Source organism: Fukomys damarensis, unplaced genomic scaffold (assembly GCF_012274545.1).
Source record: "Fukomys damarensis isolate Sample0158 unplaced genomic scaffold, DMR_v1.0_HiC HiC_scaffold_22, whole genome shotgun sequence".
In the NCBI taxonomy this organism is placed as follows: domain Eukaryota; kingdom Metazoa; phylum Chordata; class Mammalia; order Rodentia; family Bathyergidae; genus Fukomys; species Fukomys damarensis.
Window position 1 is genome coordinate 774,986 of NW_022900934.1, and position 27,634 is coordinate 802,619.

General features: G+C 59.8%; 1 protein-coding gene across 1 annotated transcript in view; it reads left to right on the forward strand.

The window, feature by feature from the left end:
* The window catches only part of Kcnq2 (potassium voltage-gated channel subfamily Q member 2), a 59,487-nt gene that overhangs the window by 26,710 nt on the left and 5,143 nt on the right, over window positions 1–27,634 (forward strand). The window contains exons 4-17 of the mRNA XM_010638281.1: window positions 471–597; window positions 919–1,094; window positions 1,997–2,122; window positions 4,917–5,027; window positions 5,724–5,819; window positions 8,337–8,431; window positions 9,501–9,530; window positions 12,192–12,260; window positions 15,483–15,512; window positions 19,726–19,779; window positions 23,411–23,634; window positions 24,194–24,302; window positions 24,740–24,871; window positions 26,247–26,354. Of these exons, the coding sequence (XP_010636583.1) occupies window positions 471–597; window positions 919–1,094; window positions 1,997–2,122; window positions 4,917–5,027; window positions 5,724–5,819; window positions 8,337–8,431; window positions 9,501–9,530; window positions 12,192–12,260; window positions 15,483–15,512; window positions 19,726–19,779; window positions 23,411–23,634; window positions 24,194–24,302; window positions 24,740–24,871; window positions 26,247–26,354 (1,487 nt within the window). The remainder of the gene's footprint in view (window positions 1–470; window positions 598–918; window positions 1,095–1,996; window positions 2,123–4,916; window positions 5,028–5,723; window positions 5,820–8,336; window positions 8,432–9,500; window positions 9,531–12,191; window positions 12,261–15,482; window positions 15,513–19,725; window positions 19,780–23,410; window positions 23,635–24,193; window positions 24,303–24,739; window positions 24,872–26,246; window positions 26,355–27,634) is intronic.

The window sequence follows — 27,634 nt, forward strand, 5'->3', positions numbered from 1 at the left end:
TGTGGGCACAGGCGAAGAGGCTGTGATGGGGCAGGGGTGGGTACCATGGTAACAGGAGTGTAATTTCTGCATTGCTGTTGGTGATGGGGGTGGCCCTTCAGGGAGACTGATCCACAGGAAATCACACCCCTCCGCCCACTCTGCTCCTCTGCCCTGAGGCTGCCTGAGTTCTGGGTAGAAGCTGGTGCCCCGCACCCAACCTGGGACCCTCCCTTGGTGCAGATCAGCAGACAGGGCAGAGGGCCGGGACCTGGGAAAGGCAGACTTCCCTGCCCTGCTAGGTGGGGAGCAGGGAGATGGTCCCATGGTCCTCAGGCCCAGACACGTGTCGGGAGGGGCTGGGAGCCCCTGGGTGTGGGGCTGAGCTTCAGGTCCCCCTTGGGGCTTTGGGGCCCCTGTGGCTGTCTGGTGTCCCCCCAAGCCTCACGGTGGCCCCAGCACGGTGGCCTCAGCTGTCACCTCCTCTGTAGGAAATTGTGACCATTGTGGTGTTTGGTGTGGAGTACTTTGTCCGGATCTGGGCTGCAGGCTGCTGCTGCCGGTACCGTGGCTGGAGAGGGCGGCTGAAGTTTGCCCGGAAGCCGTTCTGTGTGATCGGTGAGGCCTGTGGGGTGGGTCAGTAGAGTGGGCACTGGGATGGGTGGCACGGAAGAAGCTGGTGCTGGTGTCTGTGCTGGCCACAACAGGCTGGCCAGATGCAAGAACATGCCCTTCTGGAAGTTTCTTCCCGCCTCTGGCTTGGGTTGGAGCCACGGCCCTAGACGTCAGGAGTGGGAGGGTACAGGCAGGGTGGGCGGTGTAGCTCTCCTTTCTGGGCGCTTTGCGGTCCCTCCGTCCTCCGGGGTGGTGCAGGGAAGGGGTTGTCCGCCCCTCTGTGGCCTGGGGAGGGCTGGCTGTGAGCTCCGCCGTCTCCTGCAGACATCATGGTGCTCATCGCCTCCATCGCGGTGCTGGCAGCTGGCTCCCAGGGCAACGTCTTCGCCACGTCTGCACTCCGCAGCCTGCGCTTCCTGCAGATCCTGCGGATGATCCGCATGGACCGGAGGGGGGGCACCTGGAAGCTGCTGGGCTCTGTGGTCTACGCTCACAGCAAGGTGAGCAGCCTGGGCCAGGGCCAGGGCTCTGCTGTCCAGCCGGGCCTCGCCGCATGTCCTGCCAGTGGGGAAGTAGGGTTGTGGAGCTTGGACCTCCCCTCCTTCTTGGGATTTCTCTGTGACTTGATACATCTTTGTCATCTGTGCCCGGAAAGTTTTTCTGCAAGGCCAGTCGCCTCATCCCTCCGTGCAGCCTCTGTTTCGTGGCTGGGTGTCTTGTTTCCTGGATCGATACAACACCTGAGTCACCTGCGGGTGTGGTGGTCTAAGCTGTGGCTTGTGGCAGCTCCTGGCTGGGGTGTCCATGGGGTGCCTGTGGCTACACACATTCTGTGTTCTGAGGGGTCCCAGACCCACCGGCGGCCAAGATGCAGTCCCACCAGGCCTTGTGGTGAAGCCAGCCTGAGTGTGAGGGACTTATTTGCCCAAATGATCTCCTCCCCATTTTCCTACCTGCTGGGGCTCCGTGGGCGTTTATGGGCCATGACGGCTTTGGGGCAGGTGTGGATCTCTGTGGGGACTGAGCTTCTGGCTGCACCCTACCTGCCCCTTCCTGGATGTGGAATCCCTTTCCAGAGCTGTCTTCCAAGGGTCTCAACATTTTTCTCAGGCTTGCTGCCTGCTGGGCAGGTGCCCCTGAACCACGGCATACTGAGCTGGGGTCACTGGCCGGCCCTTCCTCAAGCCTGCCACAGGGGAAGGGTGTCCGTGGCTGGGAGACACGGTGCAGCCGGAAGCAGCTGCCTGTCTCCCACTGTCCCCACGCGGGGCTGAGCTGCCAGCCTCAAATGGGAAGCTCAGTCCCCAGGACCTGGATACGCGGAGCCCAGCACAGGGCCTTGGTAGTGGACGCAGTCTAGGCTGGCCTGAGTGTGGCGGTGACGTGGCCATCTGCCTTGCAGGAGCTGGTCACTGCCTGGTACATCGGCTTCCTCTGCCTCATTCTGGCCTCGTTTCTGGTGTACTTGGCAGAGAAGGGAGAGAATGACCACTTCGACACCTATGCAGACGCACTCTGGTGGGGCCTGGTGAGTCTTAGTCCTTGGGTGGCTCTCCCTTCCCTGAGGATGTCTGCTTTTCCCCTTGCCTCCTGTCCTGCCCACTGTCCTGAGGTTGTACAGGCCCGACGATGTACTGGCCCCTCTGGGCCTGCAGGGGAGACTGCCCACTCTGGCCAAGATGGCTGGATCTGTCTCTTGGAGGCCCCCTGCTGGCCGCCTGTGGTATGACAGCATGGGAGGTGGCCGCTGAGGCTGGTCTGGATCCTGGAGGTGCTGAGGGGTATGCAGTGGGGACCGGGGGACTCCTGCCTCCCACTGATGGCCGCTCACTCCATGTCACATTCACCTGGGATTGTGAGGGGGAAGATAAGAGGTGAGGTCACAGCAGTGGTCCCCGTTCAGGGAGCCTTAACCCCCATGACCTTGCTGTGGGTATATGGAAGAGTGGGCTGACACGCTGCCACCACCCGGGACGACTCGCTCCTGGCTCCACACCCCTGGTCTTACCTCGGGGTGAAGGCTAAGAGTACAGAGGGACACTGCCTCTAGCTCCCCTGGGTGTTTGGAGCCTGGGACGACAGCCCTGCTCACAGCTGCCCCCTCTGGCTTCCTGCTGCCCTGCACCTGAGCTGCCCCTGGCCTTTGCACCTGAGGTTCCTATGCCTGGTGCTGCGTGGGTTCATTGAAGGGCCTTGGTGGGCATCTTTAGAAGGACTCCCTCCTGCCAGGGGTGGGATGGGTGTCACATCCCTGAGGCCCTGTGTGTTCAGAGCTCAGTGTCTGGAGACTGGGCTGGGGCCCAGCCCCACAGTTAGGTCTGCCACAGGGTGGGTTATTCCCTGGCTCTTCAGATTCCCCGGATGCTCCAAGCAGGTGGCTGTGCTGGGCGGAGTCTTTCTCCTCAGGAGGGCTGCACATGCTGGCTGTGTGGCCTTGGCCCTTATACTGGTCTCCTGGGTTTTCCTCTCAGAAGAGGAGCCCCATATCTCCAGGGGATGAAGACAGAGGGCAGTTGATTGTCGGTGATTTCATGGATGGCCACAGGCCTGGAATTCTCTGCCCTCCAGGCCCACCAGGACAGTCAGGAGTGAGGCAGGCCGGGTGGGGCCGCATCAAGCATGTGAGGGGCCCAGGCTGGGAGCGGATGTACCTGGACACCACTGACCTTCCACATGCACCCAGGCTATGTCAGAGGGCTGTCTTGGCCCCTGGGGGCCCTGGGTTCCAGCCAGCTGACCCTGGAACCCCGCTATGGGAAATGGCCCATCCTCCCCCAGGCCACAGCGTTCCCGTCTCTCTAAAGTGAAAGAGAAAAGCTTAACTGTGTCTTGTCAAAGTGACACTTCTGTGCATTTAAATATGGCAGTTTCTGAGGCCCAGCCCCATGCCCTCCCCTCTAGTTCCCTCCTAGATGAACCTGTGGCTTTCCTTGGGTGCCATCACCCCATGGAACAGGCTGTGCCCCTTTCTGACTGTTTGCTCACCTCCAGGGACAGAGTGAGATGTACCCAGCCCTCTTCCTGCTCTGCAGACCTGCCTTCTGGGGCTCTCAGGGTACTCCACCCGCCTGGCTCCCCATGTCCTGTCGCTGGAGCAAGCCCTCTCTTTGAGAGCAAGTCTGATGGCCGCTGAAAAATGCTTTCAGAGCCGTGTCTGAAGTGTCCCTGGTCTGCCTGGCTACCCTTGACCTGTTTCTTTGGCCTTTCCTGCGTCCCAGCCCCACCTGAGAGTGGGCCAGGCCCCAGGGCTTGGATCTGTTGGGATTCTCTGGCTTGCGCCCACTCTGCCTTACCCTGCCCCATGCCCCGTGCCCTTGGCCCAAGCCTGTTGGCCGTGGCTGGGAGATTGCCGGTGCAGTGCCCTTGCTCATTGCCCTTTTTCTGTGGAGACTCAGCCCCTGCACTGTGCCCAGCAGCTCTGGCCCACCTCACACTGTAGGGCCACCACTGTCAGCACGTGTATGGAGCACACAGGAGGCAGCAACGGGTCCATATTCGAGGTGGCCATGCCCCTCAGCATGGCCGACCTCTCCCTCTGCCCCAGACTTTGTTCCCCAGGGCCTGTCCTGGCTGCTGGTTGGAGCCTTCTGGCTGGAGACCTGTGTGGTGCTGGCAAGCAGGGGATGTGCAGGGATCTTAATGCCCACTCTGCATGCCATTATCAAGCCTGTCAGAGCTGTCTGCAAATGCATCCCACCTCCTGCCCTTCTCATCCCCAGGTGCCTAGTCAGGGTGCTGCTGTGGTCCCGTGGGCAAGAAGGGCAGCCAGTCCCGGCTCCACCCTGCCAAGCCACCCTCCGGGCCCTGCCCCTCGCAGTCCCTGCCCACTCCACCTGCTTCTCTTTGGATCCCTCCCTTGTCTCCCGCTTCCCTAGGCGCCTGGCTTGCTGGCCACTCACTTGCTGCCTGTCTCCCTCAGTCCCCGCCAACAGTGCAGCGGCCCGGTGGGGTGTGGGGCTGAGGGAGGGACCTCTGCTCCTGTACCCGGTAGAGGCTGGCAGGTTTGCCCTTGGATGTGAAATGGGACCAGCGCCTCCTCAGTGACCCTTGGCCCCACTTGGAGGAGAGGTTTGTGGGGTGTTGGCAGGCTTGCAGGTTGAAGAGCAGCAGATGCTGACTGGCCGTGTTGTCCTGTGCAGGCAGGGACATTCCCAACCTCTGAGTGGCCCAGCCCCGTGGCTGGCCCGTCCATCTGCCCCAGGGGTGTAAGAAGCCCCTCCAGGCAGCCCACAGAGGCTGGGCAGGAGGGTCTGGCTCAAGGCTGTGGGTCTCCATGCCAGCCACCGCCAGCCTGGCCAAGTGGCCACCCCACCGCCCCACAGATCACCCTGACGACCATCGGCTATGGGGACAAGTACCCCCAGACCTGGAATGGGCGGCTCCTGGCGGCGACGTTCACCCTCATCGGGGTCTCCTTCTTCGCTCTTCCTGCGGTATGCCCTGTACCCCTTCCTGCTTGAGGGACAAGGTCTCTCCAGTCGTCCATGGGATTCTCCGCCCCTTGGGGTAACCCAGGACATGAGTGGGGTTGCTGCAGATCCACAGCCCTGGGGAAGACCCCATCCCTGGACCAGAGTGGGGCGCCCTGGCCTGGAAGCCTGTGACCCTGAGCTGTAGTCACCCCGTAGGGCCCCCGGGCTGTGGCTTCTACCCAGCTGTCCTGGTCACTGGATCCTCCTCTCAGCTGGCCCTGAGCAGTGGGGTCCTCAGGACCGGGAGTGGTGCTGTGATGACAGCACCTCCATCAGGGCTCTGTGGGACCAAAGATTTATCCCAGGAGGTAGGGGATGGGGCTCTGCTGACCCTTCACTGTGTCAGCACAGGGAGAGGGCGGCTCCTGGGGGCATGTCCTGGGCAGATGGGAAAGGAGGGGTTCCCCTTTGGGTACAGTGGGGGTACTGCCGTGCCTCCTGCAAGCCAGAGGTTCCTGTGACCCCAGATCCAAGGGATTCCCACAGCCTGGTCTCCAGGGTGTGAGGGACCAAGGAGGTGAGGAGGTGGTGAGCGTCCGTGCAGCTGGGGAGTGTGGGGAAGAGTGGGGAGGGCTGTGGGTCCTGGTCTCGGTGTGGCCCTGATAAAGTCAGCGCCGGTAGCTTGCTGTTGCAGAGTCTGATCTTGGCAATTTGCAGGGCATTTTGGGGTCTGGTTTTGCCCTGAAAGTCCAAGAGCAGCATCGGCAGAAGCACTTTGAGAAGAGGCGGAACCCAGCAGCAGGTCTGATCCAGGTCAGTCCTGGCTCTGTTCCAGTGCCACCTGTCTGGAGTGGTGCCTGCTGGGCCTTTCGTGGAGTTGCCACTCTGGTCCCCTTGTAGGATCAGCCTGGGGCAGCAAGGGCCTCTCAGTCAGTGTGAGGGGCAGTGAAGGGTGTCTGAGCTGCATCCGTGCAGCCTGGAGCCTGAGCTGTGGATGCCTCGTTGTGTCCTGAGCTCAGCACACTCATGCTGGGTGGGGGCAGGTGAAGTGTGTGCACCCGAACATGCACAGGAAAGCAGATTCCCGCTGGACTCAGGCTGAGCAGGGTGACTGCCAGCTGATGCAGCCCTGCCTTTCTCCTTCTTTTAAAGACATAGCTCTCATGGCCTTGGCCTTGAGTCTAGCCTGCTTTTATGTATGCGTGTGTGTACTTATCTTTTACTGTAAAAGCTCCAAATAACTATTTTTTGTAATAGTAAGAGTACAGCGAAGAATAAAAATGCTCCACAGTCTCACTACTACTGATAGCTGAAAAAAAGTGCTTTACGTGGGGTTGAAAGGGTTAAATAGTGCAGGGAAGAGCAGAAACCCGTGCTCCACCCTCCCTGTTTCTCCTGCGAGGTCACCCTCAGCAGCAGCCTCTGAGGCTGTCAAAGAACCCGCTCCGCTCTGCCTGTCCATCTGGAGCTCCACCTCTTGGGGACACATGCAGCCTCTCACGCCTTTCTTTGGGGTGTCTGTGGCTTGCATCTGAGTAGTCACCACAGACTCTGCCGCAGAACAGCTGCGAAGGGTCCTTCTGCAGAAGGAAGCTGATCTTCCTGCAGGGTGCAGGGGCCAAGGTTGCAGCTAGCAGTGACCCGGCAGCCCTGCTGGGGCACAAGGGGTAGAAGCCAGGCCCCCTGTGCCCTCAAGGCACCTGAGGGATGTTCTGCATTCCCCCAGAAGTCAGTGTGCCTGGCCCGTCTGGACCTCACCGTCTTTGCATGTGGTCCTTGCACACTGAAAACTACAGAACAATGTTGAAAGAAGTTAACGAAGACCTAAATGAATCAAAGACATCTCATCTTCATGTATTGGGAGACTTGATGTTAAATATGGTCTCAGTAAAAACTGATCTACAGATTCATTACAAACTGTATCATAAGCCCAGTGCTCTTTTTAAAAGCAGAAATGGAAAATCTGGAAGTCACTCGAATGCTCCTCAGAGAGCAGGACCTGGAGTTATCATGTCACCCAGCAATTCCACTGCTAGGTATAGACCCCCCAAGTGAAGACAGGCGTCTTCACCAAAGGCTCACACACAGATGACCAGTGCAGCACTGATGTCCACAGGCGAAGAGTGGAAACAGGCTCACGTGCATCTGCGGACGAGTGAGTGATCGGAACATGATGAATCGGTACAGCCATACGCCATTGAGTCCCAAAGGAACCAGTGTGGATGTTTGTGCTCTGTCCGGGGTGGACTCAGGGAGGGCATCCAGCTGGGAAGGACCGTGCGTGTGACTCTACTGATAGGAAAAACCCAGAGAAGGCGAATCCCAGAGACTCACGCAGATTGTGGTGCCAGAGTCGGGGCAAAGCAGACTGGGGAGTGACTTCCTGATGCACATGCGGGGTTCCCTGGAGTGTGGAAGAAGTAGAATTAGCCAGGTGTGGTGTGCACACCTGCAATCCCAGCTTCTTTGGAGGCCGATACAGGAGAATAGCAAGTCAGAGTCCAGCCTACGCAACTTAGTGAGACCCTATCTGAAAAAATTAAAGAGGGCTGGGGTGTAGCTTAGTGCAAAGGCCCTGGGTTTAATCCTCAGTGCTAAAAAAAAAAAAAAAAGAGTTGTGGAATTAGCTGGGCATAGTGGCTCATGCCTGTATCTCTGCTACTTGGGAGGCTAAAGCAGGAGGATTGCAAGTTCGAGGTCAGCCTTGGCAGCTTAGCAAAACCCTCTCCGGAAATAATGAAAAAATCCAGGGATGGTGGTCACAGCTCAGTTCAAATCCCAGCACCACAGAGCACAGGTGATCGAATGTTGTGGAACTAAGTAGTAGTGATGGTTACACACAGTAACTGCAGTTTGCAGTGGCTGATATAGCCAGTTCTGTTATGTGTGTGTGTTTCATCACACCCAGGGTATGGGGAACATGATGAAGTCCCGGTCACTGGGTCAATCTAAATGGCAGGCTCAAGACCCCCAGCTGGCTGAGTCCCTGCTGCCTGACTAGGAGGAGCCCCTGGTGGCCACCGTGCCTGCAGCAAGGGGATGCGGCCCGTCTCCCTCCCAGGCTGTGCAGGCCCTGGGTAAATGGGGAGGCAGTGAGGTAACTGCAGGGACAGCTGTACCCCCAAATCCAGGAGCGCTGAACCTTGCCTGCTCCTCCTCCTCACCCAACAGCTTTGGGGTGGGATCTTGCCTGTCCCTTCCACGAGGGTAAACTGAGGCTGTGAGTTGGGAACGGGCGTGGGGCTGCAGTTCTTTTGCTATGGACTCTTAGGGTGAGCACCCCGGAAAGGGACAGTTGGCCACGCTGACCGCCTTCCTCTGCTTCTGCAGTCCGCCTGGAGGTTCTACGCCACCAACCTGTCGCGCACCGACCTGCACTCCACCTGGCAATACTATGAGCGCACGGTCACGGTGCCCATGTACAGGTATCGCGCCACGCCTGGCTCGCCACGGCCGCCCAGCACATTGGTTTTCTCTTTTAATTTCCATTTGTTCTTAAGCCCCATTTTTGTTGTTCATTATTTTGGTTGGCTGCGTTTTGTTTCTCTTTTTCTTTAAAGTGTATTTTTCAAAAAAGATTCTGTGTGTGATTTATTTTAAAGTGTTAATTTTGTTCTTTGTTTTATTGTGTTGCGGCTTTGGTTTTTCACCTTCGTTCCCCTGCCCCTTCCTTTCTGTCCTCTGCTGTGGGCGTGTTGTGTCGTGACACTGGAGACAGGCCCCTCCCCAGACCCTGGTCAGGTACACACAGGCCTGAGGGCCTTGCAGAGTTCCCAGCCAGGAGGCCCCCGCTGGCCCCAGCTTCCTGCCGAAAGGGTGATGGGGAGCTTGGCTCCCAGTGAGGGCGAGGCTTCCAGGAGTAGGGTCAGGAGAGAGGCTCTGGCACAGGAAGGAGCTAGGTCCAGAGACGGCCCCACCCCACCGGACAGTGCAGGACAGCTGGCCTGGCCCAGAAGTGTCTCTCCTGTAGGGGGAAGGTGGCTAAGTATGGGAAGTCCTGGGCTGTCACAGAGCCGGAGCCCTCCTGGATGGCCTCATGCTGCCCGTAGGCCCTCAGCTCTGAGGTGGCTGAAGCCAAGCTGGGGTCTCCCCAGCTTCCTGACCAGACCCAGACCTCTCCCCAGCCAGTGTGGGTACAGTTCGCTGGCCTTGTCCCGAGGGTCCAGACACTGGAAGTGGTCCTGCAGGCCTGAGGCCTGGGGCCGCCCTGGGAAGCGGCACTGCCCTGCTCTGGCTCGACCCTGCTGGGATTTCTGGCCCTCAGTCTGGGGCCTGGCCACCTGGTCCTTCTGGAAACCAGCGTAGTTTTGCCCTGTCACTGTGTCCCTCGCCAGGCGGCTGAATAGGACTGAGCCTCGTGCTAATTTTCTTTGTTCTGTTTCCCCCACTTCCCCTGACTTTTCTTTTTTCATTTTATTTTTCTTATCCCGTTCTTTTAAAATTTTTGGTTCTTTTCCCTTTGTGTGTGTGTGTATGCGTGAAAACACTTGAAAGCTCACAAACTCAAACCTACGGGGCATCCAGGTAGGAAATGCATGGGACGCAGCCGTGTGTGTGGTTCTCGTACTGTCGGGGCCGCTCCGGGACCAGCTCTCCGAGCCCCCGCTGCCCACGGAGCCGCCCCACGCCTGGTCCTCGTGCTGCTGGTGTCAGCCCTGCCTCCCTGTGGCCCTCCCTGCCTGGAGCCCCTGCCGGCTGTCCTCTCCCTGGACCTAGAGCACCTTCCTCGCCTCCCCTGTCGCTCACCTCCCCCTCAGCCGCTGCTTCCCTATTGCCGTGCGTTGGTCCTCAGGGCTTTTCTGTCCCGTGTCCTGCTTTGTGTCTTCTGCAGCTGTGGTCCCCCACCCATGTCTGCCCCAAGCCCACAGCCCTGTTTAGGAACAGAGCAGAGCGGGTGTGGGGTCACCATGCTGCTTGGGGACCCGTGTCCCAGGCCAAGGGCTCATCCCAGACAACCTGTGGGCCGTGGGCCCCTGTGCAGCACCTGCCTCCAGTGTCCGTCTCCCCACCCCTCATCCCACTGTCTGTGACAGACGTCCAGGTCCCGGGAGAGCTATGTATGGCCTTCCTGTTGGTGGGGCCAGTGTGACTGTGTGTGGTGGCCTTTCCCTCCTGTGCTCTGGCTGCTGCTGGGAGATGCAAACCAGGTTCTTTGCTCAGATGGGGCTCCCGAGCCCCTCCGAAAGTCTCACTGGTGCACAGTGCAGGGGCCTTTTCCTGAGGGCTCTGTGGGCCTACACAGGACAGTGGCCAGTCCCAGCCCTGCCCAGTGGGCCATGGTCTCTTCCAGCAGGCAGTGCCCACCCCACACTATTAGGAGGTTCAGCCTCCACGGCCGGGCTGCTGTGTTGGGCGCTGCAGGCCTACCCCGCAAGTGCCCTGCAGACCCCAGGTGAGGTAGGGGAAGGGGTCCCACCCTGGGGTCGTTCACTCCACTGGTTCTCTTGGCCTGTCTCCTCCTGCCAGTGCTACACCCAGAAATAAGATGCCCCCAACATCTGCAGCACCCCAGCCTGGGGCTGGAGCTGTCCCCTGAAGCCAGTGGAACCCCCAGCCAGCCGGTGCCTCTCCCCGAGGCCTCCCCAGCCGCCTTTCCCTTGGCCTGCTGCATCCCGCCCAGCACTGCCTCTGTGTCTGCCCTGGCGCTGCTCTGTGTCCCAGGCTCAGAGGGCGGATGCCACGCGTCTAACCTGGGCCTGTGGGGAGCGAGGGGGTGCTGCCCTGCTCTGGGGTCTGGGCTCGGCCCAGGAGTTGGGCTGAGGAGAGGGAGGACAGCCGCATCCTGTGGGTGTCGGGGTGGCCTGGGTGTGCTACTGCACCCCGCTGACTAATCTGACTGCTGGGCCCTGCTTCGTGCTGCCTGACCCAGCCAGGGGTGGCAAGTGTGATGCTCCACACGTGTCCACCGGTGCTTCCCCGGCCCGGGGCCTGCCTTCCAAGGCCAGTGCAGCTGTGCAGCCCCAGTTGTATCCCAGCGTGAACAGCCCACCTGCTGAGGCGACCAGAGGCCTCAGCAGAGTGGGCTGACAGGACAATGGGGCTGCGTGCTGGCCCCAGGGGGAGGAGCTTTCTGGGTGAATGCTCAGCTCGTAGGCCCAGTGGGGTCAGTGGTCCTTGTGTTCGGAGGCAGTGGGGAGCCATTGAGTGTTTGGGCAGTAGAGTGGCACATCTGGAGGATTGAGCAGGGTGGGGAATGGGCCAGGGAGATGACAAGGGTGATGCAGGCAGAGGGATGAAAGGGCCACAGGGAGGGATAGGCGGGGAGGTGGACTGTCCCTCAAGCCCCTGGGTATAGAGACACAAGGGTCACACTCTGCAGCTGGGGGCAAGCAGGATGCAGATGAGAGGGGTGAGGCTCGCTGAACTGGGGGCCAAGAGCAGAATGGGTCAGGGAGCAGGATGTGGCCAGGCCTGGGGCCACGTCCTCCACAGAGGACGTTTCCCCCCAGAAGTAGACAGCAGAGTGTGCAAAGGCAGGCGGCGGTGAGGAGGGGCCTGAGGTTGCTGGAGCGGATGGCAGTGGAGAGGCAGAAGTTTCACTTTCCTGAAGGCTGCTAGTCCTGGACGCTGGCATGGACCTGTAAGGTGGCTGCGTGTCAGAGCAGGCAAGGCAGGCCCGAGGCCCCTGCGGGGTGTGAACAGGTCCAGGAGGGGGAAGCAGAGCTGGGCTTCTCCACAGGCCCCTGGGGAGTCTGGGCCTGCTGAGATGAAGCTCCTTTGGGACCATGGCCCCCTGTCCCAGCCCAGCTCTGGCAGGGAAAGAGGCTCTGTAGAGGGAGTTGGGGTTGGGGGCCTTGATGTGTTGGGTGCAGTGTGCAGCTGTGCCACCCCTGGGTGTGTTCAGGGGCGAGTAAGGGAGGGAGGATCCTCACCTGGGCTCAGATCTCCCGTCCCTCCCCTCTGCAGGGTGGCTCTCGTGGACACTGTGGGCAGCTTCCTCAGCTGTCTGCCAGTCACTGCCCTGTCTAGGGTCTGAGGCGAGTGAAAATGGCCCCAGAGCCTGCAAGTTGGGGGGCATCATGCCCGAGGGCCCCAGGTGGGCCATTGCCGTGGAGGTCAGCTGCGTCCACTGCCGCCCCAGTGCTTGCCGCTTCCTCTGGGTGAAGTGCCCCTTGGCGTGCAGGGCTGGCTGTCCTCCCAGGGCTGGTGCTGGTGGCCCACTCACCTCTCTTTCTCCTGTCCCAGACTCATCCCACCACTCAACCAGCTGGAGCTGTTGAGGAACCTCAAGAGCAAGTCTGGACTCACTTTCAGGTTAGCTGTGGGATCACCCAGGCTGGGGCTGAAGCTTCAGGGCCGGGCAGGATTTCCAACCTCCTCAGGGACCTGCTAACTAAACCAAGGCCAGGAAGTCTCGGGTCCAGGAACCTGGGGAACCCAGGGAGTGCAGGGGATGTGCTTGGCCACACGGATTGTAGTGACATGACGTGGGTGGTTTCCCTTTCCTCTTCTGCTGACCCAGTCTAGGCTCCTGTCATAGAGGGGCAGCTGGTCCCATGGGTGGGCACAGCAGGAAGAAGGGAGTGAGGACTGTGGCTCAGTGTGGGGCAAGCTCACCATGGCTTGTGTCCTGGGGGACCCAGGCGGGAAGGAGAGCCCCAAGCCTGATCCTCCCCAGAGTACACTGCTGGTCCTCCTTTTATTACAAGATCTATGACTCTGGAAGCACTTGGGAAAGTATGGATGTGGGCGTGGGGAGGCCTGCTGTCAGCAGGAGAATGGAGGATGAATGTGGTCCCCAAGCAACTTTCTGACTGTACAGAGGCTTTGGCAGTGGGCCACGTTCATTGGGGTTGCAATGGGTTGAACGGTGGCCACTGCCTCTGAAAGAGAGGTTCCTCATCTGGCATCCACTTCACACCTGGAGTTTCCAGCTGGCCCTGAATCTGGTTGCCAAGTCCTTATGAGGAGAGGAAAGTTAGGAGACAAACACTCGGGGGAGAAGACTGAGTGCAGGCAGAGGTTGGAGTGATGGCAGCCACAGGCCAGGGAACACCTGGAGCCACGAGAAGCTGGACCAGACAAGGAGGGTTCCTCGCCTGCCACAGCCTGACCCTGCCGTGGCATTAATTATGACAACTCCAGCAAATCAGTAGATTTTGACTCTGGGAAATGGTGTACTGCTGTAATGATATCTAAATATGTGGAAGGGAACTTGGGATTGAGTAATGAGCAAGGCTGACAGGGCTTGACGCTCATGCTGGGGCGGATCCACTTTGCCTCGGAGAGAGGGCTGTGGAGCATAGGTGTTAAAGGGGCTTCTGAGGGCTCAGAAGAAAATGAAGACCACGACAGGAAGCTGCTGTTGTCCAAGAGGAGACTGACACATTGTCAGGGAAATACAAATGCTGAAGGCGCTGCTCCTGCCGCCTGGGAGGAAGCCAGCACAGGATGTCACTGAGCACCCAGGAAAGATCACCCTTGTTCTGAGGTTCAGAGGCTTGGCTGCATTGTTTTGTGCTCATGGGTGGAAGCACAATTTCTTTTCTCTTTCTTTGTACTGGGGATCGAATCCAGGACTTTGGACTTGTGAGGCAGGTGCTGCACCACTGAGCTAAGTCCCTGGCTCTTGGAAACAGAATTTCTAAGTGGTGAACTTAGGCATTTAGTTGAGGAAGCACATTGGAAAGTGCAGCCTGATTTTTCAAGGAGGGAAACTGAGGAGAAGCTACTAAAAGAAAGCAGAACTTGAAGGTTCGGGAAGTTCCTGGCCAATTCACAGCAAAGGGTCCTAACTCAGATCCATGATGGGAAAGCCTGCTCTGGATCCAAGGCCACAGTGAGCCTGATGAGATCATGTGTGTGACTCATGGTCCAGGCAGCCACCTCAGCAGAAGCCCAGCATCAGGAAGTGGGCCCAGAGCACCCTGCTGGTGCGTGGCACTGGACTCTGATAGTCCTGAGGTCTTGAGCAGCAGAAAAGCTGCCAGCGTTGGACTGCTGGGGAGGTCCAAGCAGGACAGAGGCTCATGGAGGCAGCTGGCTGCACATGCACTGCCCTTCAGAGCAGGGCTGGGCGGGCGCCAGAGGCAGAGGCTAATGGGGCTGGGAGCCACCGCTTGCTCCCATTGCCCAAGGCCAGGTGGGATTTGCTTGCTGGATTTCAAGCTTGGGTGGCCAGGGAGCCTGTTACATCTTCCTTTTTGTATGGCTGTTGACATTCACGTTGCTCTAGCACTGCAGTTTGTAAGCAGATGACTTGTTTTGAGAATCACAAGTCCTTGGGCTTTGGAGGTGGTGCGTTAAAGGTCTTGAGATGACATCATCCTGATTGTCCATGAGTTGTAGCTCTGGGCAGCTGTTCTAAAGGGGAAAGGAGACACAGGACATGGAAGAGATGAGCCCCGGGATCAAGGAATGCTGCAGCCCCGGGGCAGGAGAGGCAGGAAGGGCTTCCTCTCTGTCTCAGCAGAGGGAGTATAACCTGCCTATGCCCTGATTTGGGATTTATAGCCTCCAGGGCCAAGAGAGAGTAAATTCTTATTGTTAAGTGCCCCAAGTTTCTAGTAACGTGTGCAACAACCACAAAACGTTAGTACTGCCAGTGCTGGGAAAACTGTGAGCCCCAGGGGTGAGGCTGGGCCTCAGTGTGCCTGGCGGCTGCCGAGCCCAGGGCTGCCAGGAGACAGCAGGCCCAGTGCCACACCCAGGCCTGGCCCAAATGGCCCCTTTGAGGTGTGCTGTTCCTGATGGTAGAAAGGGAAGCCCAGGTGGGCTGGGGATTTAGCTCAGTGTTTCTGCCGCCTACCTTGCAAGCACAAAGTCCTGAGTTCAGTCCCCGGCACCAAAACAAAAGAAAGGGAGCCAAGGTGGCTGGGGCTCAGCCTCAAGGGCCCCATGCCCAAGCATGGCCTGGGCCACACCCTCGTCTTCTGCTGCTGTCATGATGACAGACCATGCGTGTGCACAACATTGGGAAGTTGGTGAAGAGCCCTCTCCACACTACACCGTCAGCCTGTGCATGTCACTCCCAGGCTGCCTGGCTTCGTGAGTAAGACCTAAGCCTCAGAGCTTGCTTTCAGCTTACGGTGACTAGTACAGTGGAATAAGCAACCCAAACGAAACACATGGAGGCCCAAGTGGCCTTGCAAGCAGAGTGGCCCTAGGTGACACCGGCTTCGGAGTGCAGCAACACTATTGGCTAGGTCAGTCTGCCACTGGGAGATTACACAGGAAAAAAATTCCGCGAAGAGTTTCTTTAGCAAACATTTCCTTTTTAAAACTTCACTGTATCAGTGTGACTGGTTAAAATGAGCATCCGTCATACTGGGGGAGAGGAACCTTGGCACAGAGGCAGCGTGGCCCCTTTGGGAGCCCCTCCCAATGCTGGACTTGCATCCTTTGGCCTGAAGTTCCCTCAGCAAGACAGACGCTCTGTCGTTTGAGGAAGTGGGGGTCTGGGGCATGGGGGGTTGCTGGGGGTGCTCTGTGGGGCCCTCCCACAGGTGGTGCTGACGCTCTTGTCTCTGTTTGAAGGAAGGAGCCTCAGCCGGAGCCATCGCCCAGGTCAGTCCCTCCTGCCTCCAGCTGCCTTGGTGTGTCTGCTGTCACACCCCTGGTCCTGCTCTCTGTGTGTGCACTGCAAGTTGTGGGGTGAAGGCTGCTGTGCGGGCCCCGTGTGTGCTTCCCTGTGCGCGTGTGCCTGTGTGTTCACAATATCCTCCCAGGGCTTTGGGCTCACTTTGCAGCGCTGTGGGGTGGGCAGCTGGGGGCTTCTTGGGTGGGCCCCTCTGCCCATGCCTCCAGTCTCCCAGGAGACGCTGAGGCTGGGGATTTCTGGCACATGACCTGGGTTTTTCAGCTAGTCTGAATGGAGCCCTGGGTGAAAATTCCTAGCGGCTGGCCCCTCTGGCCACTGTGGGCTGGGCCAGGAGGGCTGGATGCCAGCAGAGGGGCCCTCGGTCTCTGGGTCACCTGCCCTGGCGTCAGACTCCCTCTCCTATTTTGTGGGCCCCAGTGGAACCTGGATTCACTCTATCCTCTCTGCTGAGAATGAGGCCTGCTGAGGGCCATGCAGGGCTTCCTTCAGCTGGGTCCTCTGCTCTCTGCTGGCCCTGGGGTACCGTGTGTTTGGTCAGGTTAGAGGCTCATGGGGCCAGCTTTGCTGTGGGAGGGAAGGGCAGGAGCCAGCTGCTGCTGTCCTAGTGCTGAAAAGAAAATCAGACTCACTTCACAAACGTCCAGCTGAATGGGCTTCAGCTGCGTGTGCTTCCTCTGAGCAAGGGTCCCCTGGTCCAGTGCCTGTCCACACGCTGCAGAGTAAATCTGACCCCAGACCTCCGGTCTGAGTTGGACACCTGCCTGCCTCCCTCAGGCCCTCCTGGACTACAGGGTGACCCAGCTGGCCAGATGGGGTCCATTCGAGAAGGACTTGATCCTTCACCCATCAAATCCACTTAAGGGTAATAATAGCCAGAGCCCTGAAGTGAAAATATTGGCAATGTCTCTGTCCAGAGTCAGCTGAGTGAACAGCCAGTGACTGAAAACCCTCCAAGAGGGTCAGAAAACTCGTGTGTGTTGCCGGTGACCAGGGAGAGAGCCAGTCCCCCGGCCCTGTGGGGATGAAAGGAGAAGGGTGCTCAGCCTCACTGTCGGGGGCTGCCCCTAAGGAGGGCCACCCCAGATCTCACTGTCGCCATCTGTGTGGCCGCCCCCGCCCCGTGCCTGGCTGTGGCCGGATGGGCAGCGACACTGGTGCCGAGCTCCGATCTCCCGGCGGGACTGGGGCCTCTCTGCCCCTCTCCTACCCACCCAGCACGCGGCCCTCCTATGAGCAGTTGGCCCCTTGCGGCCTCTCGAGCTTGTTGCCGTAGCTTTAGCCTCCTCTGCGCGATTCTCTCTCAGCCTCTCTCTCTCTCTCTCCCTCTCCTGCCCCCATTTGGAAAATCTTGCTGCCCCCAAGTGCTTTTAATCACTGTCACTGCCCTTCTCGGGCCCCTTTCTCGTCTGCTCTGTCTTTTGGGATGAGGTGCTGACCCCGAAAGCAGGACTCAAGGTGAGGACCCACGGGAGCCCCCAGCTCTCTGGTATGTTCCGTGGCTCCCCTGCTCCCTGTCCCTGCCACTCCTGTGTCTTCCCCGCGTGGCGTGTCGGTGGTCCCTGCCTGCCTGTGCCTCCCCACACCCTTCCCTGAGGACCAGGGATGCTCTGGGGTAAGGTGCTCAATTGGGGCAGCTGGCTCGGGCCCCATCCCTTGGCAAGGGCTCCAGGAGCGGCTTCTGTCCGTGAAGACCACCCATCTGATCCCTAGGGTGCACACCTGCTGGCCAGGTGACAGAGGGTGGTGTCTCTGTGCCCGTCTGGGGCAGCCACAGGCCCTTGAGCACCAGCACATAGTAGATGTGCAGGACACTGTTCTTTCACCTGGGTAACAAGTGGCTGGCAGCCTGTTCCTGGGCTGCCCAGGGAGAGGCCTGTTCTGCAAAGTGTTGGGGGGAGTTTGTCTCCCCAGGGCCCTGATGGCCTCTTCTCTGGCAGTCCAGTGGGAGCCAGTGGCCTCGCCTCTGCCCTCCCCTGCCAGGGTCCCAGCTGGCATCATCCAGTGGGCAGGTGGATGTTGCGGATGCAGGGACCGTAGCTCGGCTGCTGCGGCTCCTCCTGGTTCTGGCTCAGGACATGGGCACAAGGAGGTGAGCCCCCAGCTGGCTGGGCTCCTCGGCCCCAGCAGGACTCATGTGACTGGGCTGGAGTATTTCTGGGGGGTCTGCGTGGGGCCAAGGCGGGGCTCAGGTGCTGCTCCAGTGTCTCTGTGGCCGCGACTGCTCTGACCTGCCCTTTGCAGTCCCACCCTTTCCTCTGCCTCCTGCCCTGGCACCTGGAGGAGCCCCACCCAGCTTTGTCTCCTGCCCCTGTGGGCCTCCTCTCGGCAGGGGAGGCGTGTGCGTGTTCGGTGTGTCTGTCCTGTCTGGTCTTGGTCAGTGTCTGTGGGCGTCTCTGTTCCCCACGGAACCCCCACGGGCTTGCCTGCTGGCTTCCACCCAGGGCCTTGAGGTCTGTTTGGCTGATGGAGGTGGGAAAAAGCCCAGCGTCAGCCTCAAGCCCCGGAGGAATGGACGTTGTCATGCTGGCCCAAGTCGGGGGTCCTGGCACCCACAAAAGCAGTGGAGGGTGTCTGGGGAGGGGGTGACTGGCACACTTTTAGGCTGAAGGGCCCTGTGCCTCAGGGACCAGTGGTGAGGAGCCTCGGGACCCGACAGTGCAGCTGTCAAGCCTCTTCCCGTTGGAGAGTTGGGTGTCAGGATTCTGGGAGGAGCTTCTGGGGTGAAGTGACATTGCTGGGGGCAGAACTGGAGACCTTCATGGGTGCTGTGAACCAGGGATCTCCATCTCTCTTCCCCAGGTGTGAGGACCCCTGAAGGTCCATGGGCCACAGCCCTGTGTCTGGCCCGAAGCCCAGGTGGAGCTGAGGGCTGAATCTCTACTAGCTCAGCAGGCTTTGGTGCAACTGGGCTGCAGTTAGGCAGGGCTTCTGTGAAGAGCTTCCGACTGCGGTGCCACCAGGGCCCAGGTCTTGGAGAGCTTTGCTGGCAGTGCCTTCTCTGAGAGGCTCATCCGGTCCAGCTTTACTTAGTCCTACATCCTCAGAGTGCCTGGGGAACATGAAGCTGTTTTTCTGTCTAAAAAGCAAACCCCGTGTGGAGTGGGCTGTAGCCAGTGCATACTCAGGATCCTCCTTGAGCAAGTGTCCAGGACTCCTGGGCAGCAGGGCACTCTTCAGGGAACCACCCCGCTACTCATTTGCCAGAATTCAGAGTGTGTCCTCTGTGCCTAAATGAAGAGATCTGTATATGGAAAATGTGCAACAGGGACCTTCTGTCCTTAAATAAACCTGTGAAGGAACGCAGAGCACTCCGCACATCTTTCCTGGAGCTTCTTTCTGGTTTGAGACCGTAGTTGTACACAGGAGTTTCTTGGGTGCAGAGTTTGAGAAATGCAACCCCAGAGGAGCTGGCTGCCAGGGGGCAGGAAAGGCCTGGAGGGAAATGATGGGTTTTCGTTATTGCTGCTTATTGTTTTCATTTTTATTTGAAGTATGCATGTCCTGAGGCAGAAACAATCTCAGGGGCTTTGGTGTGACTCTGTCGGGTTTGGCATTTGCTGTCCCACTTCCGAGGGCCTGGCGTGAAGGTGGCCTCATCAAGATTGCAGTGAACTGGCTCTGGCAAAAGTCCTCCAGTCCAGGCCGCCACAAGTCCTTTTCTCCTCAGCCACCGCCAGTTAGGGGCAGACGTTCCCCCTGGGTAAACTGAGGCCCACGGGGGTGGTAATACCTTGCTGCCTGGTTTGAACGTTAAACTGCACATTTCTTTCTCCCTAAAAGGTGCATGCTTCACAACAGTTACTGCAGGTCATATCCTCCTGGAATCAGCCTGTGCAAGGTCTTAGCCTATGTATTATTTTTGTCATTGGCATGAATATAGCAAAAAATAATACATCTTTTAAGACATCGACTCAAACTGTAGCTTTGGAAGGAAAAGGTATTTTTGGAGGAAAAAACCCAGAATCTTTTTCTCCAAAAATAGGAGGCTATTTTCTTTTCCAGGCTGTGGAAGACTTTTGTGCATCCCCTCTGGCTGTCCTTGCTCAGACGCACACCCCACAGCTGAGGGACTGTGGGCCCAGCCTTACCCGGTGGTGGTGGTGCCTTGGTGCACGAGCCGTCGGGCTGGGTCCTGTCGAGCCCCCAGGCCTGGACTAACTGTGATCTCCTCATTTCCAGTAAAGGCAGACCGTGCCGAGGGTGCCTGTGTGGATGCTGCCCCGGACACTCTAGGTACCGCGCAACGCTCGCACGGACTGACGCCCCGCTGCACGCTCCCACCCTCCCTGCTTACTAGAGGTTCCGGACAAGCCGGCCAGCGCCCCCAGCTCTGTGGCCTGGCCCTCCTCCCTCCACACCAGGTGCCCCTGCTGCTACTGCTGCTGTGGGCAAGCGCTGGCCAGAGCCCCATTTGTTGCTATGGAAACATGATACTGCCCCTCAGGGAGCAATTCCTCCAGGGCTGGTTAGTCTGGCACCTCTACTAGGCACTGAGGCCCATCCTTAGCCAGTGCCTCGCACAGGAGGCAGCTCGTGGTGTGCTCGCCTGTGCCGGGCTCCTGAGACACCCCAGCCCCAAGCCAGAGGCCACGGCTCCCCCTCTGACGAATAGGTCTGGTTTAGGGCAGACTGGACACAGGATGGTGGAAAGGCCCCGCCCGACCCTTGCACCTTGACCACACCTGCCCGCCCCCTGTCTGCTGTTGGGTGTGTGGAGGCCTCTGTCCTGCTTGCTCTGGGAGCCCTGTCTCTGGGTCGTCGCCCCGCCTCCCTGGTGCTGCCCAGCGTGTGCAGGCAGCCGCACAGTGCCCACGGGTGGGAGTGCTCCTGGCCCCGTGCATGCTGTGAGTTGGTGCCCAGCAGCATGCTGTGCCTCTGCATCTGTGCATGCCTGGACCCTTCTCTGCCAGGAGAGGGGCATGCAGGGTCCACCTGCCCCAGGGCCTCTCTGTTGCCTGTGCCTTCTGGAGTCGGGCACTCAGTAGAGAGCCTGCTGCAGCTCCAGAAGGGAGGTACCCTGCTTGGGCCCTGGCTGCAGCTGTCCTGATTGCTTGGACAGCGTCTGTGTCCAGGGTGCTTCTGGCCACAGGCAGAATTCTTGGGGCAAGGGCTGATGTCAGGCTGCTTGGGAGCAGAAAGTTCAGGAGTGTGGGGTAGGAAAGGCCCTGCCAGGCTCTGCCCTGCCCTGTGCACTTGTGGAATGTCCCCTCGTTCTCCCTGGGCACCATGGGTCCACTGTGGGCTGGGCAGTTCCCTGCATTGCTGAGCCGGAGCCCTGAGTGCTGACCAGGCTGAGGCCCATCTCACGGCACGTTCCCATTTGAGTTTCACCCCAGAGTGACGGGTGGGGGAAAGGCTGGAGCTCACTCTTTTTCCCTGACTCTGCCTGAACTTGCCCCTCCCTCACAAACGCCAGAGTGACCTGATCATAGCTGGGCTCTCACTGGAGCAAGTGGGGCTGCCTTCAAGAGCCCTCATGTTTGCGTTGTCCCTGGCTTGGAGGTAAGGGGGAGCTGCGAGCCACACTGCCAGCCGGTCCTGCAGTGGAGGAAGCCTGGCTGAGGACTGGCATTCCTGCAGGTTGGCCACACTGCCCCTGCTATGGCAGGGCCTCCCTTGCAGGTCTCAGTGGGAGTGGAGCCCAAGAGCTGGGACAGCAGAGCCACCACCGAGGCCCTGGTTGCTCCCTGGCAGCTCTGCCTCTGCCATGGCCCTGGGTAACCACGTGTGGGTCTGCAACGTGGGCTCAGCTTCTCATGGCAGGCTGGCAGGACATCCTGCTAGGAGTAGGAGTGGTCAGCTTTGGGGCTGGTCTCCTGGAAGGACCTTGCAAAATTCACTTCCAGTCCCCGCTGTGCAGCTCTCTGGAGACTTGGGGTTCTGTGCTTCCTTGGCCTGGTTTGGGGTGGGTGGCCAAGCATTTGACTTGTTGGTGCCATCGCTGCCCAGCCTTCCAGGGCAGGACTGTGACGTCACCTTGCGATGGCCACCTTTCCTAATTGTGAACCTTCAGGGCCGGGAATCCCCAGGAGCTCCGAGAGGAGGCAACCCTATGGTTGGATTCAATCAACTCGGTTTTACTGCACAGCTATGATGCAGAAGGAAAGGACTGGCTTTCCTTGTGTCCTTTCTGTCATTGCTTGGGATGGAGGAGGGAAGAGTGGAAGTGTGACCTTGCGTGACATTAGAAAGTATGGTTTCCCAGTGTTCTAGGGCTGGGAGGGCCCGTTTCCCACATCTGAATGGTCGTGTGATGGAGGAGGAGCCCATAGGAAGAGAGGGCATTCCAGCAGCTGGCATCCCCTGCGCTGGACAAGAGCCAAGACAGCCCTTGTGCTGTGGCCCCAGTGTTTGAGGTCTCCGTTGGGTTGGGAAGGCAAAGACCACCTGTTCTCGAGGTATCCCTGGCTCCCGTCCACCAGCATTCCAAGCAGGCAGATGCTGCTGCCCCTGCTGCTCACTCGACGCAGGATACCGCATGGGTTCCTCACCCTCTGTCTAGGAGGGTTCCAGGCTGGGCCACTGGCCCCATAGGTCTCTTTCCTGCTCTTTCTCATCTTCAGAGACCTGGGAGGCACAGACGGTCACTAAAGTTGCCTGCTTCCTTGGGGTGGGTGGGAATAGGACATTGGCCCTGTCCGTGCTGTCCAGGGTGGGTGATAGCATGTGGCTGCCTCTTCTCTGTGATGGTCCCCTCTGCACTGTCTGCGGGGTGTGTCTCCCTGGCTGTGGGTCCTGGGAGGGTGGGCTGCCATGGTGGAAGTGTGGAGGTGGAGCCTGAGGTATTACAGAGGGGCTCTGGGCACTGGGACTTCCCCTTGGGGAGACTTCTGAGAGCCATTAGGCCGCTCTGACTCTGAGACCGACCTCTGGCCCTGCCCAGAAGCTGTTGTGGGGAGCCTGTGGCTCCTGTGAGGGTGGCATGTGTGGTGTCCGAACAAGAGACCTGCTGTTCTCTGGGGTGATGGTGGAGCCGGAAGTGAGAGTCGTGGGTGGCTGGCCGGAACCCAGGCCTGATGTTCCCAGACTCACTGTGGGGTGGAGGCCGCTGTGTCTGGAGCAGCCCAGTCATGGGCTGTCCATCTCTCCTGCTGCCCGGAGGACACTGGAGCTGGCAAACTTGGGGTGTTAGCCATCTCCATGGTTACCAAGAAACATGGGGACAAGAGAGGCCTTGCAGAAAGAGCCCTGGGGTGAAGATTGTCTGGCAGCCACCTCCTCTTGTTGGGATGGCCTGCCGCAGCCGAAGTGCCACTCCCTCGCTGTCCTTGTGGAAGCAGGCAGGTCCAGTCATCCAGACTCACCTGGTGGGAGGTGTTACACAGCAGTGGGCGGGTGCTGTGCAGCAGCCCACAGAGGCCAGGAGGCTCCCAGGGTTGACAGAGAGGCTGGTGCTGCTGGATGGGCCTTGGCCACAGCCCCGGCCTCTCCTGGCCCTGGGCAGGAGGTGGAAAGACAGGGTTGGCTGGGGGCTGTGGGAGGGACTGTCGGGGAAGCGGCTGAAGATCCCGGGAAGAGCTCACGCTCTGGTGTCATGCTGAGGGGCTGGCAAGACAGTGTGAGAGGGCTTGGCACCTGGTGGTGGTTGTGGAGTGGTTTCTGAGTCTGTGGCCATCACCTCCCAGGCATGGCCCACCTCTGGCCGCACCTGCGCAGCTGCCCTTCCTGCCCCGTGCTTCACCCCAGCAGCTGCTCGGAGCCCCAGCCTGGTTGATGACTTTCTGAACTTGTGTCCTCCTCTGTGTCGTGGGGCAGCATCGGCTGCAAGCAGATGCGGGCATGTTCTTTCCGGAGTGACTTCTCTTGCTGTTTTTCTGTGTGTCTTTCTGTCTGTCCACCCATCTGTTGGTTCTCGTGGGAGCAGTCAGAAGGTCAGTTTGAAAGATCGTGTCTTCTCCAGCCCCCGAGGCGTGGCTGCCAAGGGGAAGGGGTCTCCCCAGGCCCAGCCGGTCCGGCGGTCACCCAGCGCTGACCAGAGCCTTGAAGACAGTCCTAGCAAGGTGCCCAAGAGCTGGAGCTTCGGGGACCGCAGCCGTGCGCGCCAGGCTTTCCGCATCAAGGGTGCTGCATCCCGGCAGAACTCGGAAGGTGGGTCCAGCGCAGCGCTGCTGCCCCTAATGCCAGGCGGCTGCCAGGGGAGGGACATTGGCACCTGGCTGCAGGACACATGTGACAGCCTTGTGGAGCAGGGAGTCCCCTCTTTTTTTTTTTCTTTGAGTCCAAGTGAAACATTTTAGTCACCCTTTAGTGGCGGCTTTCATGCATTCTGTGTTTGCAACCATCATCTGTGCCTGGGTCCAAAACATTTTCGTCCTCTAGAATGGAAGCGCCAAGCCCATTAGCAGCCACCTGCTCCCCTCCCCAGCCCTGACCCTACCCAAGGGTCCTACCTGAGTGGAAGTCCAGTAGGGGCTCTGGGCGCTGGCTTCTCCCCTTAGCACGGTGCTCAGGGCTGGTCGGGCAGGGGCACGGCCTCGGAACGGTGTCCTGTATGTGGGTGGACGTCATCGTGGCCAGATAGGTGTTTGTCACAAGGGTGCTCTTTTAAACCCTCGAGGCAGCCGCTCCCTGGGGCTGCAGAAGTTGGGGTGTCAGCAGAGCTCAGTGGTGGAGCATCCGCTCACGGTTCACACTCCCTTACACCCAGAAGCAAGTCTCCCTGGGGAGGACATCGTGGAGGACAACAAGAGCTGCAACTGCGAGTTTGTGGCCGAGGACCTGACGCCCGGCCTGAAAGTCAGCATCCGAGCCGTGTGGTGAGCTGGCCCTGCACGGCCCAGGCAGGGAGGAGCCCTCGGCGGCTGTTTGCTGCCGTCTGCATGATGCCGGGGATGGATGGCTCTGGGAAAAAGGCAGAGCTGGCCATGCTGGGCTCACTGGTAGGCTTGGTCTGAGGGAGCCTTCCCACGAGGCCCACAGGAAGGGCGGGAGCCCTCGAAGGGCCGCTGGGCTGGGTGACTTCATGTCAGGATCAAATGAGGAGTCTGCTGGCCGCACACCAGCGGCCCAGGTGGACAGGGCCTGTCTGAGGGCCAACCTCTGGCCGTGACGTCAGGACAGCGGTGACCCAGATGGCAGGGACAGTCACCCCTGGGGTTACTCCTCAGAGATGCGTGGAGGGCACGGCAGGGGGACCCGGGCCTGGCCCAGATGGCCTGTGGCTGAAGCCAAGAGCTCTGCTCGTCCCCCGCAGTGTCATGAGGTTCCTGGTGTCCAAGCGGAAGTTCAAGGAGAGCCTGAGGCCGTATGACGTGATGGATGTGATCGAGCAGTACTCAGCCGGGCACCTGGACATGCTGTCCCGCATCAAGAGCCTGCAGTCCAGGCAAGCGCCCTCACCTGCCGCTGCTGGTGTGGGCCAGTGGGCACCCCGGGCCTGTGTGGGAAGGTGTGCAGGGCAGGGGCAGGACCAGGCTGGGACCTCGTCCGGTCCACGTCGGCTTCTCGTCAGCTTTTTGCCCTGTCGTCACGCGGTGTGTCATTAATATTTCTCTTGTGTCTCCCTTTTCTCCCGCCCTCCTACCCCGTGGTGGGCAAGTGTGTGTGCGTGCTGACACATATGTGTGCACAGGCACGTGTGTGTAGATGGGTCTCTGAATGTGTGACACACATGTATGTGCAAGCACATGTGTGTGCACATGTGTGTCTGTGCATGTGTGCAGGTGTGTGCACGTGCGCCTGTGTGCCATGCTGCACATGCACACAAGTGAGTTGATACATGCACACACAGCACACATGTGCACATGTGTGTGCATGTGTGTTGGGGTGGAGCATTTCTATCAGGTGAAGCCACAGGGCTCCTGTGGGCCCGGGCAGGCAGTAGTTGCTTCTTCCAGAACACAGTCCTGCTGTGGGCCCCTCCTGAGCAGGAAGCCCAATGTGACTGGAGGCGCAGCAGTAGCGGGGTCCCCGCCAGCTCTTTCTAGGACCTGATATGCACACACCACACACACGCACACGCACACACACACACACGCAGAGCCCCGAGCACACGCACTCGTGTGTGCTCCCCGTGTGCACACACACAGACTCAGGTCCGTGGCCGTGCTGTAGCCCGGCACCCACTCGCAGGACCGCAGTGTGCGCCTTTGGCTACACACACGTGTGTGTCTCTGGTACCTGTCAGGAGCCGCGTGGCTGTCGGGTTTCTCTGGCTCCAAGTGCCAGGGAAGGGACTCAGGCCTCCCTGAGCTGTGGCCAGGGGGGTGTCCCGCCTCCACTCCAGTGTGGGCTCTGCCGGCCTGGGCAGAGCAGAGGCTGGGCTTGTGGAGTGGGGAGTGAGGCTCCCACCCTCCACCTCAGCTGTCGCCACCGCCCTCCTGCTCGGCACTTCTGTCCTGCCTTGCCCTTGACTCTGTGTTTTGCCTGGACAGCAGGCAAAGCAGACTGGCCCCTCAGGGACACGGTCGCTGTGACACTGTCGCTGGCTCTGTAGCCCCTGAAGACTTTGCTCCCAGCCTCCCCAGCTGTGTGCTGAGCAGCCTAGTGCACCACAGGCTCAGCCGGAGTTGAACACTTGGCTCGGGACACGGGAAAGGCCCGGCAGAGCCCAGGGCGAGTGAGCAAGGCTTATTTGCCTGGGGGAAGGACCGTGGTGGCGCTGGGCTGCTCCTGCGTCTGTGCGTCCCAGCGACTCCCTCTCCATCTGGGTGCTTCACGGTGTATTTTGCTGCTGTCTCTTTTCTTGTTTATGCTGCCAGGATAGATATGATTGTGGGCCCCCCACCCCCTTCAACTCCCCGGCACAAGAAGTACCCCACGAAAGGACCCACGGCCCCTCCGAGAGAGTCACCCCAGTACTCACCTAGGTTAGGACACAGCACCTCCTCCGGCCTGTCTTTGTGAATGGCCAGCCCCTTCGCTCCAGGCCACATGACGGTGGGCTCCACCGTTCTCTCCCCCAGACAGAGGTGTCCAGGTGTCCTCCTGATGACGCTGCTAGGGGAAGGCAGCTCCTCACCGGCCTCCTCACCATAGGGACCCCCTGGGAGCCTGCCCCTTGGCACGGCTGCCCTCACGGTGTCCACCACAGGCTGGGTGGCTTTGGGCAGAAGCAGAGGGTATTAGTGGCCACTGGAGTACCATTTGCTCAGCTGCAGATGCACCCACGAGGCCCCCTGGGCTGACTCAGGCCTCTGCTGGGTTCATCACACCACATGCTGGCTTGTGGTACGAGCACAGATGGGAGAGGAAGGACCACCTGCCTGTGGCCCCTTCCTCAGGCTCAGGGTGCAGATGACAGCGTCTGCTTCTTGGCTGTCATGCGGAGTCAGTAAGAAAGCTCCTGCAGCACCCACACCAAGCTGGCTCAGAGTGACCCTGGTGCTCTGCACTGCTGTCACGAATGGTACTGTTGATAAGGACAATGTAGGATTTCCCCAGGGCCAGCTGGTGGGCAGGACGGGGTCAGGGCACAGTCGGCAGTGAAGCAGGCTCTTCTGTGTCTAACCCAGACTTTTCAGGCCTTCTGGCTTCCCAGGGGTCACCAGATGACTGTCCCCTTACTCCAGCAAGCCTGACAGGCCAGGGAGAGCAGAGCCCCCAGAGCAGGCAGGGAAAAGAGCAGGCCAGGCCCTGCCTGGCAGCTCCAGGGCAGCGGGGTCTGGGTGGCGCGGGGTGCTTGGGTAAATGGCACCTGGTAAGCTGGCAGGAGTGGCCTCTCCACCCCCTTGGGACAGGGCTACTGCCCATGAGGTCAGAGGGCCACCTGGTGGCTCTTCCTGTGAGAGGGGGCACCCCAGAGCGGGCAGGTTTGTGTATGCCACTTCCCTGCCCAGGGCCCTCCAGACAGAGCCCGAGAGTCCACTGTCCCCGTGCCTGAAGGCCCCGCCTGTAGAAGGTGGCCAAGTATCGGGCTTCCTAGACCACCAGGGGAGTGAGGAGGACTCCCCAGCTGGAGCCTGAGGGAAGGAGCCAGCCCGGGGTTGCTGGAGGACCCTCTCCCAGCAGCAGCGTGAGGCCGAGTCCTGGGCTGAGGCCCCATTGGGCCCCACCAGGCAGGCACCCGTCATGTGGCAGGGGTGAAGGTGCTGTGCGTCTGTGCCTGGACTGTGTGGACACTCGAACACCGGGGAGCCCCTCCCCTTCA